General features: G+C 47.2%; 1 protein-coding gene across 1 annotated transcript in view; it reads right to left on the bottom strand.

Annotated features, from left to right (window-relative positions):
- Positions 1-11,562: 11,562 nt before the first annotated feature.
- Positions 11,563-15,121, bottom strand: part of ABCA5 (ATP binding cassette subfamily A member 5) — a 50,510-nt gene continuing 46,951 nt past the window's right edge. Inside the window, exons 35-38 of the mRNA XM_068976862.1 lie at positions 14,633-14,782; positions 14,179-14,258; positions 12,929-12,984; positions 11,563-12,416 (exon numbers count right to left, since the gene is read on the bottom strand). Of these exons, the coding sequence (XP_068832963.1) occupies positions 12,309-12,416; positions 12,929-12,984; positions 14,179-14,258; positions 14,633-14,782 (394 nt within the window). The 3' untranslated portion in view covers positions 11,563-12,308. The remainder of the gene's footprint in view (positions 12,417-12,928; positions 12,985-14,178; positions 14,259-14,632; positions 14,783-15,121) is intronic.

The following is a 15,121-nucleotide window of genomic DNA, read 5'->3' as shown; positions in this document are numbered from 1 at the left end:
GTGCCGCGCGGTCCCTGGGGCCACAGAGAGTCAGACACGACTGAGCGACTGAACCGACTGACTGAGCGAGTGGTAAAGAATCTGCCTGCAAACGCAGAAGACAGTCCCCGGGTGGGGAATAATCCCCTAGAGGAGAAAAGGGCAACCCACTCCAGTGTCCTTGCCTGGAGAATCCCGTGGCAGAGGAGCCTGGTGGGCTGCAGTCCGTGGGGTCACACAGAGTCAGACACAACTCACACCCAGAGGAAACCAAGGGGAATCACTGCACAGGCCTTCTCAGGGACCCAGGGCACATTTCTACTCTTGAAACTCACGGGTCCCCCTTTAGGACTTAAGTCTGTCAGACACACAGCTGGAAACCAAGAGCCTGGGCTAGCGAGTGCAACTCGCTGTTGCTGCGTGTAGACCGCCACGCGTGTCAGAGGGGTCTCCTCTGTTTTCAGTTTAAAATGCCAGAGATGATCATTTGGTGTCACAGTTCTGGTGACTTACATGCACTCGAATAAATGCTGATGCTACATACAAACTGCAGTATTTATAGAACTTGCTGGATTTCCTTTTCTTGATGAAAGGAAAAGGTAAAGCTACCAAATGCCAAAATAATCTCTAAATTCTATCTTGAGAAAGTTTCTAAGGGAAAACATTCATCTTCATGAAAAGAACATAGAAAAAACCACGAGGAGAAGCAACTTGTCCTGCTGTGTGCACAGTCCCAAGAAACAAAACTCTGCAGGGTCTCAAATGGCCAACCAGACAAGCGCAAACCCGACACAGAAAGAGAACACCCTTTACACACGTTTCTGGATCTGCCTTGCACTTTACTATCACGCTACAACACCATTTTACTGCGTTGAGAAAATGAAACTCCTCATCAGGTCCACCACATAAAACAGAATAATTTAGAAATATCACAACTATATAATAATTTTAACCATGTCAATCACGACGCTTGCCATTGATTCTGCCCTTTGTACCTCATTACCTTATGCGGAATGAAAGGCAAAAACAAACTCAACTTACTGTCAGGAGAGTAAGAGTGAAGGGCACCTCTGATGCCCTGGTTTCTTTCTGTCCAGGAGAGTTTCAAGAATCCTTCAAGAGCTTTCCTTAAAGCTGTCTTCATTCAGTCTGGCTTCTGCAAACAGGCCACGGTCTGTGTGGAAGGCGCCTGCCAGACACATTCTCTACTTGCGAAGCTGCTTTCCTCCCGTCCAACTGTGCCACAGGGAGGCTGCAGTCACAGACCGTGCCCAAGGCTGTCACGTGCGCTTGCTTATTGCTCTATCTTTCTGGCACAGGCAAAACAGCAATCAGATTCCAAAAGGGATTATTAAAAACCCAGGCCTGAGTAAGTCTCTATTAACTCTGAATTATTAAAACTTTGAGAGCCAGCACAGAAGAGAACAGAGTTAAAAGAAGGGAAGTTGAACGGAGGCCGTGAGAATGATCTCAGAAACGAGAGTAACTTATACAGGAAAAATGTGAGCAAAGACTTTCCTGCACGGCAGGCAGCTAAGTGGTGTTTGCTGCTGCCTGGCTCCTATAAGCCAGGAAGTATGCGTGCTTATGCAAGCGCGCTTGGTTCTGTCTGACTCTTTTCGACCCCACAGACTGTGTAGCCCACCAGGCTCCTCTGTCCATGGGATTTTCCAGGCAAGAAGAGTGGAGGGGGTTGCCATTTCCTCCTTCAGGGGATCTTCCTGACCCAGGGACTGAACCCTTATCTCCTAGGTCTCCTGCACTGGCAGGTGGATTCTTTACCACTGAATCCCCTGGGAAGCTGCTAAAAAGTATGCTAAGGGTTTACAATGAATTATTTCATTTACACTCAAAGCAAACCTGTGAGGTGGGTAGGATATTTTTACACATTTCACAGGTTAGAAACAGGAGACTCAAAGGTGACATTATTTGCAGATGTTCAAATAAAAGCTAGTAAATTCAAATAATTTAGACTAGATGGGCAGAATGGTTATTTTTTTAAGCTGCAAAAATACTGGACATTCTCAGAATTGTAAATAAACCCATCTTTCACAATTTTAACTGTAATCAGCACATTTCTTGGGGATGTGTACACAATAACCACTCAGGAAAGTGAAGGACAGAGAGAGGGTGGGGCACTCAGAATACTGGAGCTGTTTCCATTTTCATTAAGATTATGGAAATAAGGACTTGCCTGGTGGTCCACTGGCTAAGACTCCACACTCCCAGCGCAGGAGGCCTGGAGTCAATCCCTGCTCAGGGAACTAGGTCCTGCATGCCCCAACTAACATCTGGCACAGGCAAACGACATTAAAAAAAAAAAGAATATGGAAATAAACATTTTATTTGACTTTCATTGCATCCCCTCCTGTCGTTAGCCACACTCCTCTTGTTTCCCCACTCGTTCTTTGCTGGAAGTACAAGTCCATGAACTAGAAAACAACAAATATTTAACCTGGTTCCAATCCCAGGCATGGATGACAATATTTATTTTAATGGATGGGAAAAACAACTAAAATCGTATCATAATAGACACATGCTCTCTCAGTAACCTACAATGAAAGGGTAACGCACCCATCTCCATAACTTTAAGGACTGTAGTCTCCAGTGTGATGCAGCGAAGCGGTTACAGGGTTAGGTGTTTTGAGACCTGCATTTCTAACTGTCACGCATAGGTGCTTGCCTCGGACAGGTGACATCTGTAGGAGGCTCTGACTCTTTCTGGTCCAGCTTCTGTGCCTTGATAACAGTGCAGCTCTACTATGGGGTCACAATTCTGAAATCCGCCAGACCGGGGTTTATGGGTAACTGCGCTGCGTGATGTCAACCCAGCCCTCATCACCCCGCTTATAGACCTATATTTCTTTTTAAAATTGAAATATAGTTGATTCACAATATCATGTTAGTTTCAGGGATACAACAATGGATTCGATTATCTCTATTTTCTAAGATTCTTTTACCTTATAGGTTATCACAAGACATTGACTCGAGTTCCTAAGCTATAGAGTAGGTTGCTGCTGTTATTTATTTTACATAGAGTGGTGTGCATCCCTTTACCCCACACTCCTGACTCATCCCTCCCCCGTTCTCGCTCCCATTCGATACACACAGGTTTGTTTTCTATCTCTGTAAGTCTGTTTCTGTTTTGGATATGGATTCATGGGAATCATTTTTCAGATTCCACATACAAGGGACATTATGTAATATTTGTCTTTCTCTGACTTACTTCACCAAGTATAATTATCTCCGGGTTCATCTATGTTACTGCAAATGGCAATATTTCATTCTCTTTTATGGCTGAGTAATATCTCCCCCCCACCCCGTCACACACACGTGTATAGATACAGGCATGTTTCACGTCTTCCTCAGCCATTCGTCTGTTGATGGCGGTTTGGGTTTTCCGGCTCTTGATGATGACAGCTGTAACGAGCACTGTAAACACAGCTGTAATGAACGCAGGGTGCATGCGTCTTTTGAGGTTACAGTTTTTTGCAATATACGCCCCTGGGCTTCCCAGGTGCCACGAGTGGTGGTCAAGAACCCGCGGTCACGGCGGGAGAGGGAAGAGAGGCAGGTTGGGGTCCCTGGGTGGGGAAGGGCCGCTGGAATAGGTAACCCACTCCTGCATTCCTGCCTCGGAAATCCCGCGGACAGAGGGACCCAGCAGTCCACAGAGGCTGGAAGAGCTGGACGCGACTGCTCGACCGTATTTGGGCCCCTCCATGCTGGCCCCCCAGCAGCACCAGGGGACAGGCCCACGCAGGAGGCTGCCTCTCTGGGCCTCTTTCTGATCTCCCTGCCTCCTCTCTCCGGCCCTGAGTGCTGGTCTGCACCTTTGCTCTGGAGTGCACCCGAGGTCCCCTGGAAAGCGCCTCGCCCCGCCCCAAACTAGCCTCGCTAACCTCCTGGAACATTCGAGAACCAGCAGGTGCGGGGCAGGGACGCAGGGGCGGGTGCCGCAGGGCCGTGGCGCTGTCACACCGACCTTAATTTGTAAAAAACCCCGCAGTTTCTGCCAAGCGCAGTAAAGCGAGAGCCGCGTGGCCACGCAGTCATTGCTTGTTCATACCTCCCGAGTCCCGGCATGGAACCAAACGGGCCGAACCCGAATCCGGGGCCAGGAAGGAGGCAGCCCACTCCCCGCCTCCCACGGATGGGACACGGAAGGTTCGTGAAGCGGGGGCTCACGCACCAGGCGGGTCCGGGGCCTGGGGCGCTCAAGAGCATCTCCTGAGTTCACGTAGACGCCTCAACCGGGTTTGGTCACATGTCAGTCCCGACGGGCTGCGCAGACACAACAGCCCCCCTGGAGGCCGCGCCCTGGGAACGGCTCCCCGGGGAAGGGTGGGACTCTGGGGGCGGGGGGTAGGGGCGGAGAACCTTCCAGGGCGGCGAGGGCCAGGGCCCCTGCGATAGCTGGATCCAGGTTTGGGGTCAACCAGCGGTCACCTCCTCCTGATGAACCACCCTGCTACCAAGAGCTGATGTTGGCATTTATAACTGAATTTTAGGAGAATTTACTTCTTTATCATATTAAATGTGCCCTCTCCTAATATGATGAAACTGTTTTGGGCAGGATCGAGTGACTAAACAAATTAATTGCTGCTTGTCCAGACCACCTGACCTGCCTCTTGAGAAACCTATATGCAGGTCAGGCAGCAACAGTTAGAACTGGACATGGAACAACAGACTGGTTCCAAATAGGAAAAGGACTACGTCAAGGCTGTATATTGTCACCCTGCTTATTTAACTTATATGCAGAGTATATCGTGAGAAACGCTGGGCTGGAAGAAGCACAAGCTGGAATCAAGATTGCTGGGAGAAATATCAATAACCTCAGATATGCAGATGATACCACCCTTATGGCAGAAAGTGAAGAGGAACTAAAAAGCCTCTTGATGAAAGTTTAAGAGGAGAGTGAAAAAGTGGGCTTAAAGCTCAACATTCAGAAAATGAAGATCATGGCATCTGGCCCCATCACTTCATGGCAAATAGATGGCAAAACAGTGGAAACAGTGTCAGACTTTATTTTTTGGGGCTCCAAAATCACTGCAGATGATGACTGTAGCCATGAAATTAAAAGACGCTTCCTTCTTGGAAGAAAAGTTATGACCAACCTAGATAGCATATTGAAAAGCAGAGACATTACTTTGCCAACAAAGGTCCGTCTAGTCAAGGCTATGGTGTTTCTTGTGGTCATGTATGGATGTGAGAGTTGGACTGTGAAGAAGGCTGAGCGCCAAAGAACTGATGCTTTTGAACTGTGGTGTTGGAGAAGACTCTTGAGAGTCCCTTGGACTGCAAGGAGATCCAACCAGTCTATTCTGAAGGAGATCAGCCCTGGGATTTCTTTGGAAGGAATGATGCTAAAGCTGAAACTCCAGTACTTTGGGCACCTCATGCGAAGAGTTGACTCATTGGAAAAGACTCTGATGCTGGGAGGGATTGGGGGCAGGAGAAGGGGACGACAGAGGATGAGATGGCTGGATGGCATCACCGACTCGATGGACATGAGTCTGAGTGAACTCTGGGAGATGGTGATGGACAGGGAGGCCTGGCGTGCTGCGATTCATGGGGTCGCAAAGAGTCAGACACGACTGAGCAACTGAACTGAACTGTCTAGAAGAGCAGGATTAATTTTGCATGTTACTTTGAATTTTGCTGAGCTCTCTATTATCATTGGAGATTTTTTTGAATTTTCTAAACAATATGTTCATCTGTATTGACGCAGTTTTACGATTTCTATTTTCTAATGATTTACGATTTCTGTTTTCTAATAATCCTTATAATTCTCTGAAGTTGAATTCCTGGGATAAAGTGGGCTCGTTCATGATGTAGGTCTCATCCTCGGACTTTTTTTTTTTTTGAAATAATCTCCTGTTTCCTTTAATGGCTCCGTATTAATTACATCTTTTATCCTTGATATTCCCTTTCTCAGTTTCCCCTTACCTCAAATTGCCTTTTTTTCCCTGTTTGGTCATTAATTTTAAAAGCATACAGCTAAGCTATGCTCTAATTTCTGACCTATAGAAACTGTGAACTGGTTAATCTTTATTGTTTTAAGATGCTACATTTTGGGGTGGTTTCTTATGCAAAAGTACATCACAGGACCCTGGGTGGTTCAGTGGCTAAGTCTCTACACTCCCAATGCTGGGGGCCCAGGTTGGATCCCTGGTTGGGGAACTAGCTAGCGCCCTCCTGCTGCAGCTAAGGCCTGGCACGGCCAAATAATTTTTTTAAGCAATCAAAGAAAATACTTCACTAAAGTGATACTTGTGACTCATCTTAATGCTTTCTCCCACCTGAAAATTATCATGGGCATCCCTAAGTCCTCATTTATATGGGAAAAAAAAAAAAACCAGTTTTCTCAAGTATGTATCACTAGTTTTACTATTTGAAGCAGTAAAAATCAGGCTGTGATCATATCTTTATTACCAACGACTCCCCCAGGACTCATTTCCTGGAGGTTTGTTTTACGGTCTCTGCCCATCTGCCTCCTAGTTATCAATGAAATTCACCTTTGTTTAAGAGACAATGATAGAGGATTCTCTACAGGGCTTCCCTGGGGACTCAGACATAAAGAATCTGCCAGCAATGTGGGAGACTCCAGTTCGATCCCTGGGTCGGAAAGATCCCCTGGAGAAGGAAATGGCAACCCACTCCAGTATTCTTGCCTGGAGAATCCCATGGACAGAGGAGCCCAGGGGGTCGCAGAGTTGGACACGACTGGAGTGTCTAACACAGCACTGGTTGCCTTGCCCAGAGGACCTGGAAGGCTTGATTTTGCGGCTCCTAAGAGAAAAGCTAAGGAGGGGAATCGACGCTGACGATGTAACTGAAGGCCGGCCTGGAGCTGGGCCGCACGCGAGTGGGGTCCTTCGTGCCCTGGCTGTGCGCCCCTTCCTCTGACAAATGCCTGGGGCGCTTTCTGGCTCCCTTGCGTTTCTTGTCCTTCGTTCGGACGCTCTGAACCGTGCTGTCACCTCTTTCACACCTGAACTAGCGTAAGGATGCCCGTTCTCTCCGCGGGAGGCAGCCTCCAGCTCCCGGGCTGACTTGCTGGCTCCAGCTCGGGATCCTCCTGGGCCCCCGCGTTAGTTAGTGGCTCAGTCGTGTCCCTGCACGCGTGCGTGCTACGTCTCTTCAGTCGTGTCCGGCTCTGTGACCCCGTGGGCTGGAGCCCGCCGGGCCCCTCTGTCCATGGGTTCTCCGGGCGAGCACACCGGAGGGCCTCTTCCTTCGCGGGGATGGAGCCCGGGTGTCCTGCGTCGCAGGCCGACTCTCCGCCGCCGGGAGGACGCACGGCGCGCTGGGGCCACCTGGTGGCCGAAAGCGCTCCCGTCTCGCCGGCGGCTCTCACCCGGGCCCGGGTGGCTGGAAACGGCGCGCCTCGGGCTCCCCTGAGGGCGACCCTGGTGACTCCGCGGGAAAGAACCACCTGCCAATGCAGGAGCCCCGGCTTCCACCCCTGGGTCCGGAAGGTGCCCTCCCGCGCTCTTGCCTGGGAAGGCCCATGGACAGAGGGGCCTGGCGGGCTACTGCCCACGGGGTCACAGAGCCGGACGCGACTGTGCCACTGAACAAGAGCAAAAGGTCAAAGCACGAACTCGAACAGCCCCCGGGACAGGCCCCAGCCTGCTCTCCGAGGTGAGACCGGGTTTGCGCTTCTCACCCTGGAGAAGCTCCGATCCCCACCCGAGCTGCCTCACTCGCATCCTCCATCTGTCTCGCGTTATCCGGAGGTGGACTTCAGTGACCTTTGATGGCTTTATTTAGCAAATGCTATGACCCTGGCGAGGTCCGTGTGGAGACACGGGGGAAATAATTAATTACTATACTGATATTCTTTGGAAGTCTGCATTTATGCAAGAGCGGCAGCGAGACTTCTGATCATGTAGTTTTGTGTTTGCTGGTTTTATGCTACATAAAATCAATCTGATTAATTAGATTTGCAAGAGCTGCTTAGGTCCTTGAGAAACATTGGTTCATTAAATTTAAAATCTTACCTAAGTGTTGAACCAATTTATTTAAATATCCTAAGGAAAATGATAAATATGTATTAAATATTTGGGAAGAATTTAATCTGTTAAATGTAATAAAATATAAGCAACAATGATTGCTTTATATTTGTACAAAATAGATTTGAGATAAAAAAGATCTACAAGAATGTCTAAGCTTAAAATATGAATGTAAACTAAAACACAGGTGACTGGCAAGGCTGGGCTGGATGGAGCAGAAGCTGGAGAACCGTCATCAACTTCAGGTACGCAGGTGAAGGTGAAGTGAAGTCGCCAGTCGTGTCTGACTCTCCGCGACCCCATGGACTGTAGCCCACCAGGCTCCTCCATCCGTGGGATTTTCCAGGCAAGAGTACGGCCGCTACTGCTGCTACGTCGCTTCAGTCGTGTCCGACTCTGTGCGACCCCAGACAGTGAAGGACAAGGAAGCCTGGCGTGCTGCAGTCCATGAGGCTGAAGAGAGGCGGACATGACAGCGACTGAGTAATAACAACTATCAGTGTTCCTCCTCGAACATTCTTGAAAACACTGCTGCTGCTGCTAAGTCGCTTCAGTCGTGTCCGACTCTGTGCGACCCCATAGACGGCAGCCCACCAGGCTCCCCCGTCCCTGGGATTCTCCAGGCAAGAACAGTGGAGTCGGGTGCCATTGCCTTCTGAACAGATACTAAAAATAAATTACTAACAATTTCAGTGCCAGATTTTTCCTTCATTTTTAATATACACTAAGTAACAAAGTATCCATTTCATACAAAATGAAAAGTTGTGCTAAAGTTTCAGTTCTTAAAGCTTACTACTAATACTATAATCATACTTACTTTTCCTAAATGGGTACACTGAGAATTAATTACATGTAACGCATTATGAATAAAAAATAAACTTTTACCTTATAAGAATAGCTGATATAAAAATTATTCACCTGAGAAAAGATTTTTTCATTTTATGTAACGTGTTCTTTCAAGAAAGAAAATGAAAAATCATTTAGCAATATTACAAATACATTAGAGAGGAGCATTTCTATTTTTAAAAGATGAACACCTATTAATGCATTACATAAAAATACAGCATAATGTTTTGTCAGATTCTTAGTACAACCAGAAGAAAATCTGTAGCTAACAGAATGATAAAAGCAGGATGCCACTAACCCTCAGTAGAGCTCTGCCCCAACCAAACATTGTACAGCCAGCAAAGCGCCATCATACGGTATCAGAGTCAGGACCCAAGGATCTGGGGGCTTCTCTGGGGGCTCAGGGGTGAAGAACAGGCCCACCACTGCCGGAGACGCAGGTTCCATCCCTGGATCAGGAAGATCCCCTGCAGAAGGAAATGGCAACCTACTCCAGTGTTCTTGCCTGGGAAATCCCGTGGACAGAGGAGCCCGGCGGGCTGCACTCGTGGGGTCGCAGAGTTGGACATGACTGAGTGCTAAGTGACCCAAGTTTCTAATGTCTCCCTGCTGCACTGTAAGACCTTACAAGGCCAAAGCGGAGAGTTACGGTCTTATCCAAAGACCCACCGCTTGAAACGTGATCACTCAAATGTCGGTGGAATTAAATCACTCTAAAAACATTTTAACGATAAAAACAGTGGTTTTAGATAGTTCGGGGCGATTTAAAGGAAAGTAGGCTTTTAGGGGAACATGCAGCCTTTTACTGAGAACAAACCCGCCAGAAAGACCAAGCGGCTCAGGAAGGGACAGAGTGGAGCCTGCTCTTCGCTGCGCCTCTCCTGTCTCCTTCCTGAGGCTGCAGATGGCCGTCTGCCTTGTTGGTCACTGACCACCGTGACTCCATGAAGTCCAGTCTTTTTACTGTTAAAATTTGACTGTGGACGGAAAACATAAGCCGGGGGTGGGGTGGGTTTTCTTCCTAGCTGCTTCCTAATATATGTACTTATTTGCATTGATACAAAAAAAAAAGCTTTGAGGTTATAATTTAAGACATTTGAACTGTACAGTCAGTGAAGGTAAACTCCGTATTTGACTTGCTGTGTCCTTTTCTTCAAACTCCACTCACCCTGGTTTTCCTAAGTAGTAGTTAAACGGTACTTCTGATTAGGAAAAATGCTCCTACTGTGAGAAAATGGGAACAGAACATTCCTATGAATAATTTAATTCATGACCAAGATGTATCCACTCAAAGTATGTAAAAACTTTTAAAAAAGGTTGTTTTTTTTTTTCAAATGCTTACAAGAGCACAGTAACAGCACAATGATGAGCCTGACAGATGTGAATGATGGCCGGTGAGCACTACTGCAGAACTGTACCCCCAGAGAAGCCCCGGGTGTTACGCTAATGTCAGACACTGAAAGCTACCTCTTTAAATCTACAGCAACCGATTTGCCATGACTTGCTTAGAAAGCACAGAGCGTTGCTGATTAATTCATCTATAAAGGGAAGGGTTTTCCCTCAAATGTTTCTGGACTTGTATTCATCATCCAGTGCTACAGTTTAATAGTGACAGCTTTTACTAAAGATTCGAAGAGTGAGATTCTCAGGTGAAGAACCAAAGATCAGCAGCGGGAGGCGAGTGCCGTGGTAACAGGAGGTTAGACTAGCGCCAACTGAGTCCTACAAGGAGAAATCACTCTGGTGCGGGCTGCAGATGCCAGCGGAGGCTCTAAGACAGCTCGTTAGAAGGAAGACCTGAGACACCAGGCAAGGTCCGGTACTGTCAGGCATGTGACCGGAACAGCAGAGGGAAACGCCGGTCGGGCACCTCGTCCTGAGGCCGAGGAAGGTGCGCTGCCGTATCCTCAGCCGCACAGCCGGACTCACAGCCGTCTCACCCCACGGCACAGCCAAAAGTTCAGGTTCACCACGAGAGTCAGCAGCCTCATCACAGGGTGTGCGTCTTCAGAGAAACTCGGCACCAAACCCTTCTATTGCGACTGCTGTTCTCTAAGACTCTCTGTCACACAGTATAGTCACACCCCAATATACTTGCTTTTCCAAAGTTGGTAACTCTCATTCATCTGGTTGAGATACAATGTCAACTGGGACTTCCCAGGTGGCACAGTGGTAAAGAACACGCCTGCCAGCGCAAGAGACACAGGTTTGATCCCTGGGTTGGTTAGACCCCTGGAGGAGGGCATGGCAACCCACTCCAGCGTCCTTGCCTGGAGAATTCCATGGACAAGGGAGCCTGGCGGGCGACGTCCAGGGGGTTGCAGAGAGTCAGACAGGACAGAGTGGCTGAGCTCACAGCACAGTATGATTTATGTTATATCCTTACAGTCCACACACGGGGTCTATGCAGAAGTATTTGTACGGATACCTTAACCAAAATCTCACTTCAGCTCTGTCACAGAAGAAAACTGGTTTCTTACTAAAGAGAATTGTGTAGAATTTACTTTTCCTGAATGACCACAAGTTTATCTATGTTCCACCATATTCCAAAGTGAATCTGAGGTGAGTAAACAAATTCACAGTAACATACTTACAACTCTACAAAGGAGAGATATTCAAATAACAAAAGTTCATTTATATAATAAAATATATTCTTTGTAATGAAGAAGACAAAAGCTTTGCATTTTCCATCGGGGTGGAGGAGAAGGTATGGATTAATTCTTGCAGCCCTATAGATGTCATCATTCCAGCCCCGAACAACGCAAGAATCAGACTGCTACGCTGTAAGATTCTAGACAGTCTTCCACCGTAACTGACACGTCTCTAAATTTTACCGTAAGCACAAGAACTGTACCTGAGTTACTGATACCTACAATCACCTAAGAGAGCAGGGTCTCCTTTCAGTTATTTCGGCGCATGCATCTTGCCCAGCGAAGGTCACGGCCTGCAAACCTCTCTCTGCAAGCAGCCTGTCCAGTGTTTAAGCTTTTTAGGAGGCCAATTTCCATTCAGTTTCTCTTAGAAATTAAAAAGGAGAGCGGACTTTTGCTTTATGTCTCTGTTCTATGTATCTGTCTTCTTATTTAGATTGGGGCATTACATACTTAGGTAACTAGATGGTATAAACTTACAGATAGCTGCTCAAAATAAAACGATCCTATCACTAGGTCTTCAAACCATAAATTCACAAGCGCTGCTTCTGAAAAGTGAACAAGGACACGGTCACCTTCACACACAGACTACAGCACAACACGCTGCAGACGCCACCACGCAGGCTCACGTGGCTGTACGCAAGGGTTATTCGAAGAAAAGTGAAACATACAACTGACGGCATTTCAATGCAGGGAGTCAGGAAAATCCCAAGTGCTTTCTCGGCTCTTCGATTACTGTTCAAGCAATGAACTGTCAACCCAAAACTAAATCGTAAAAGAAAGAAATGCAGGACGTGGGGCAAGCAGCGTAAATTCAGAACACGACTCTGTCCTCCTGCGTTCTTTCCCACCAGAGCGTGCTGTTGAAGGTGCCACAGCTGCTGTCTTCCTCCTCTTGCTCTTTGGTGAGTTCCACAAAAACCTACGTGGAAATAAACGAGTACAGTATTCTGCACTGCGATTATCCTAGGAACATTTTAACTAAAGCAGCAGTGGCATGGAGCTGTACCTAAATACACGAACCACTCAAGTATCAAGAGATACACTTAATATTATTTAAACAGAATGATCCCCACTAATCCTATATACTGATGAATGTCATTTTAGAGGATTAATAGATCATTTTTTTGGACTGATAAAGTAGCACGGTGGTAAAGGATAATTTATAAATATTTAAGCAATGTAATTTCAGATGTGCCAATATGAATGCCATCCATCATGAGTCATTTTCTTGAAACTAAAAAACAAAAAAAATGAGCTATTCGAAACAAGCAGATGGAGAACCTCAAGTTGTTTAAAATTCACACAGCTGCAGAACACTCCACAGTAACCGGTCTCTGGCTCTCAATCTCCTTCCCTCTCCAAAACGAACCTAAACACTTAGATGCTACACGCTTTCTCCTACAGAACTGTTAACAGTTTGCTTTGTGGTACCTGTTCCAACGTGGCTTGAGAAAAGCTGTACTCTTCAATAGCGAATGCATGTTTAGCTGTGAAAACACAAAAAATACTATTTCACTAAGTAATATTTTTGAATAATCAAATAGCAATACCTACTGAGTGGCTAACCACTTGTGCTTTTTTCATCTCTCTGATCGGCCCACTCAGCTGCAGGCTGTCAGTGACGTCACCCCCTACACAGCCCCGGGCGCGGGCTCACGCAGGCTCACGGGGGCGCGCGGGCTCACGGGGGCGCGCAGGCTCACGGGCCGCCCCACAGCCCTGGGCGCGGGCTCACGCAGGCTCACGGGGGCGCGCGGGCTCACGGGGCCGCGCTGGGTCACGGGCCGCCCCACAGCCCTGGGCGCAGGCTCGCCGCCGCGTCCCACGGCCCCTTCTCACAGCAGCTCCTCGCCCCCTCCTCCGCTTCTGCCGCGTTACTCCATGCTTCTGTCGATCCCTGCTCTCTATCTCCACCCCCACAATTCCAGCAGGCTGTCCCGGACTTCTGCAACTAGATTCCGGATATCAGTCCTGTGTCTATATACTTCTTTATGCTTATTTCAGGTCCTTTCGCAATCTAATCCAATATCGAAGTTCTGCTTTTCCATTCACTCCTTTAATTCTCGGCTTCACTTCTCACGTCCCCTTTAACCACAGAGCGAGCACCAGGAAACACAGGCTGCTTCATGGTTTTCAGATGCTTTTTTAGGAAGTGACCTGGACCTGAACACATGCCCGTCCAGAAGATGCCTCTCTCCCCTGGGGAGGTGTCTGCATGCCCCCTAACACTTATCTTGAAAACGCTGACATCCCACAAGCGTCTCCGCAGGTCGGGTCAGGAAGGCCCACCCGAACGCACCGCGAGCTCTCCTCTCCTTCCTCCTGCCGCCCCTGGGTCTTGTTCCCGTGGCTCCTTCCATGGTCTGATACAAAGTGAGGACTCAGGAAATGCAAAGCTCCGGCTTCTGGACTGAACTAGTAGGGGCTAATTAAACTGAACTTTCTCAGACGCAACGTAAAAACTGCGGTGACGTCCTCTCAAGAGGGTGAAAGGCTTACACGACAACACAGCTCATCGACAAAATCCCAGGCTGTATTTTCGTATAGCTTAGATTCAATTAACAGAAGGTCATCTTACTCACTGTAGTTTCTGCAGTAAACAGACCCAACTTCTAAACTTTTTCATAAAATTCCCTCATAATTTGAAACCATCTCACAGTGTTTTTCAAATTATTACTCACCTTCTTCCAGCTTAGAAAAAGACTGTGAAAGGGACTGAACGTCTTCCTTAGGAATTTTATAAGCCAGAATAGTAGAGAAACTGAAAGCAAAGATGAAGGAAAATTCAGAAGTGACTACTAACTGTGTGTTCTGAAGCCAAAATTCAATACTTTAAAACTTCAAAATAAAACTCCCATAATTTGACACTTATTTAGATAAAAATCATTTGAAATCTTAAAATATTTCCATGCACAATAAAATAACTCTTTCCTTATTACCAAATAAAAGCTGTCAAACCTTTACTATCACACATTGAAACATCTAACATTAAAAATAAGTTAAATGTGAAGGCCATTCATCAAACTACATTAGTCCAATAATGACAGCATCTCCCCCCCCCAATCCTTAATACAGTAGCCAATTTTCAGGATTACTGCTCTACTGAGAAACACAGCTGCATTTTTAAAACGTCACCTTTCCTGGCGGCTTGCGTTTGGGAAAATACACCGGATTTCTCTTTGGAGACGGTCTACTTCCAGGCCCTCTATCCAATCCTTTAATTTGATTTCCAAAAAGTACCCTTTTCCAAATTTACTCTTCAGATGTTGCACTGTCCCGATACACCTGTAGTGAATTTTAAAAGGGCGTATAGATATGAAAGAAGCTGATAGTTTCAAAGGTAATTTCTCACTTAAGGATAATTTAGGACGTCCGTGGTGGTCCCGTGGTTAGTCTGCCAGTCAACGCCGGGGACATGAGCTCAGCCCTGGTCTTGTTCCAGCTGAGCCCGTGGCCAGAGCGAGCCTGTGTGCCTCCACCAGGGAAGCCACCGCGTGGAGAAGCCCACACCCGCCGTCAAGAGGAGCCTCCTCGTCACAACCAGAGGAAGCCTGCTCACAGCAACAGACCCAGCACAACCAAAAGTAAAGTTCATTACAGAGAAAACACTGGCTGAGTAAGATT

The sequence above is a fragment of the Capricornis sumatraensis genome, chromosome 8 (genome assembly GCF_032405125.1).
Source record: "Capricornis sumatraensis isolate serow.1 chromosome 8, serow.2, whole genome shotgun sequence".
Lineage (NCBI taxonomy): Eukaryota > Metazoa > Chordata > Mammalia > Artiodactyla > Bovidae > Capricornis > Capricornis sumatraensis.
Note: the sequence above shows the minus strand (reverse complement) of the source record. Positions and strands in the feature narration are given on the sequence as shown.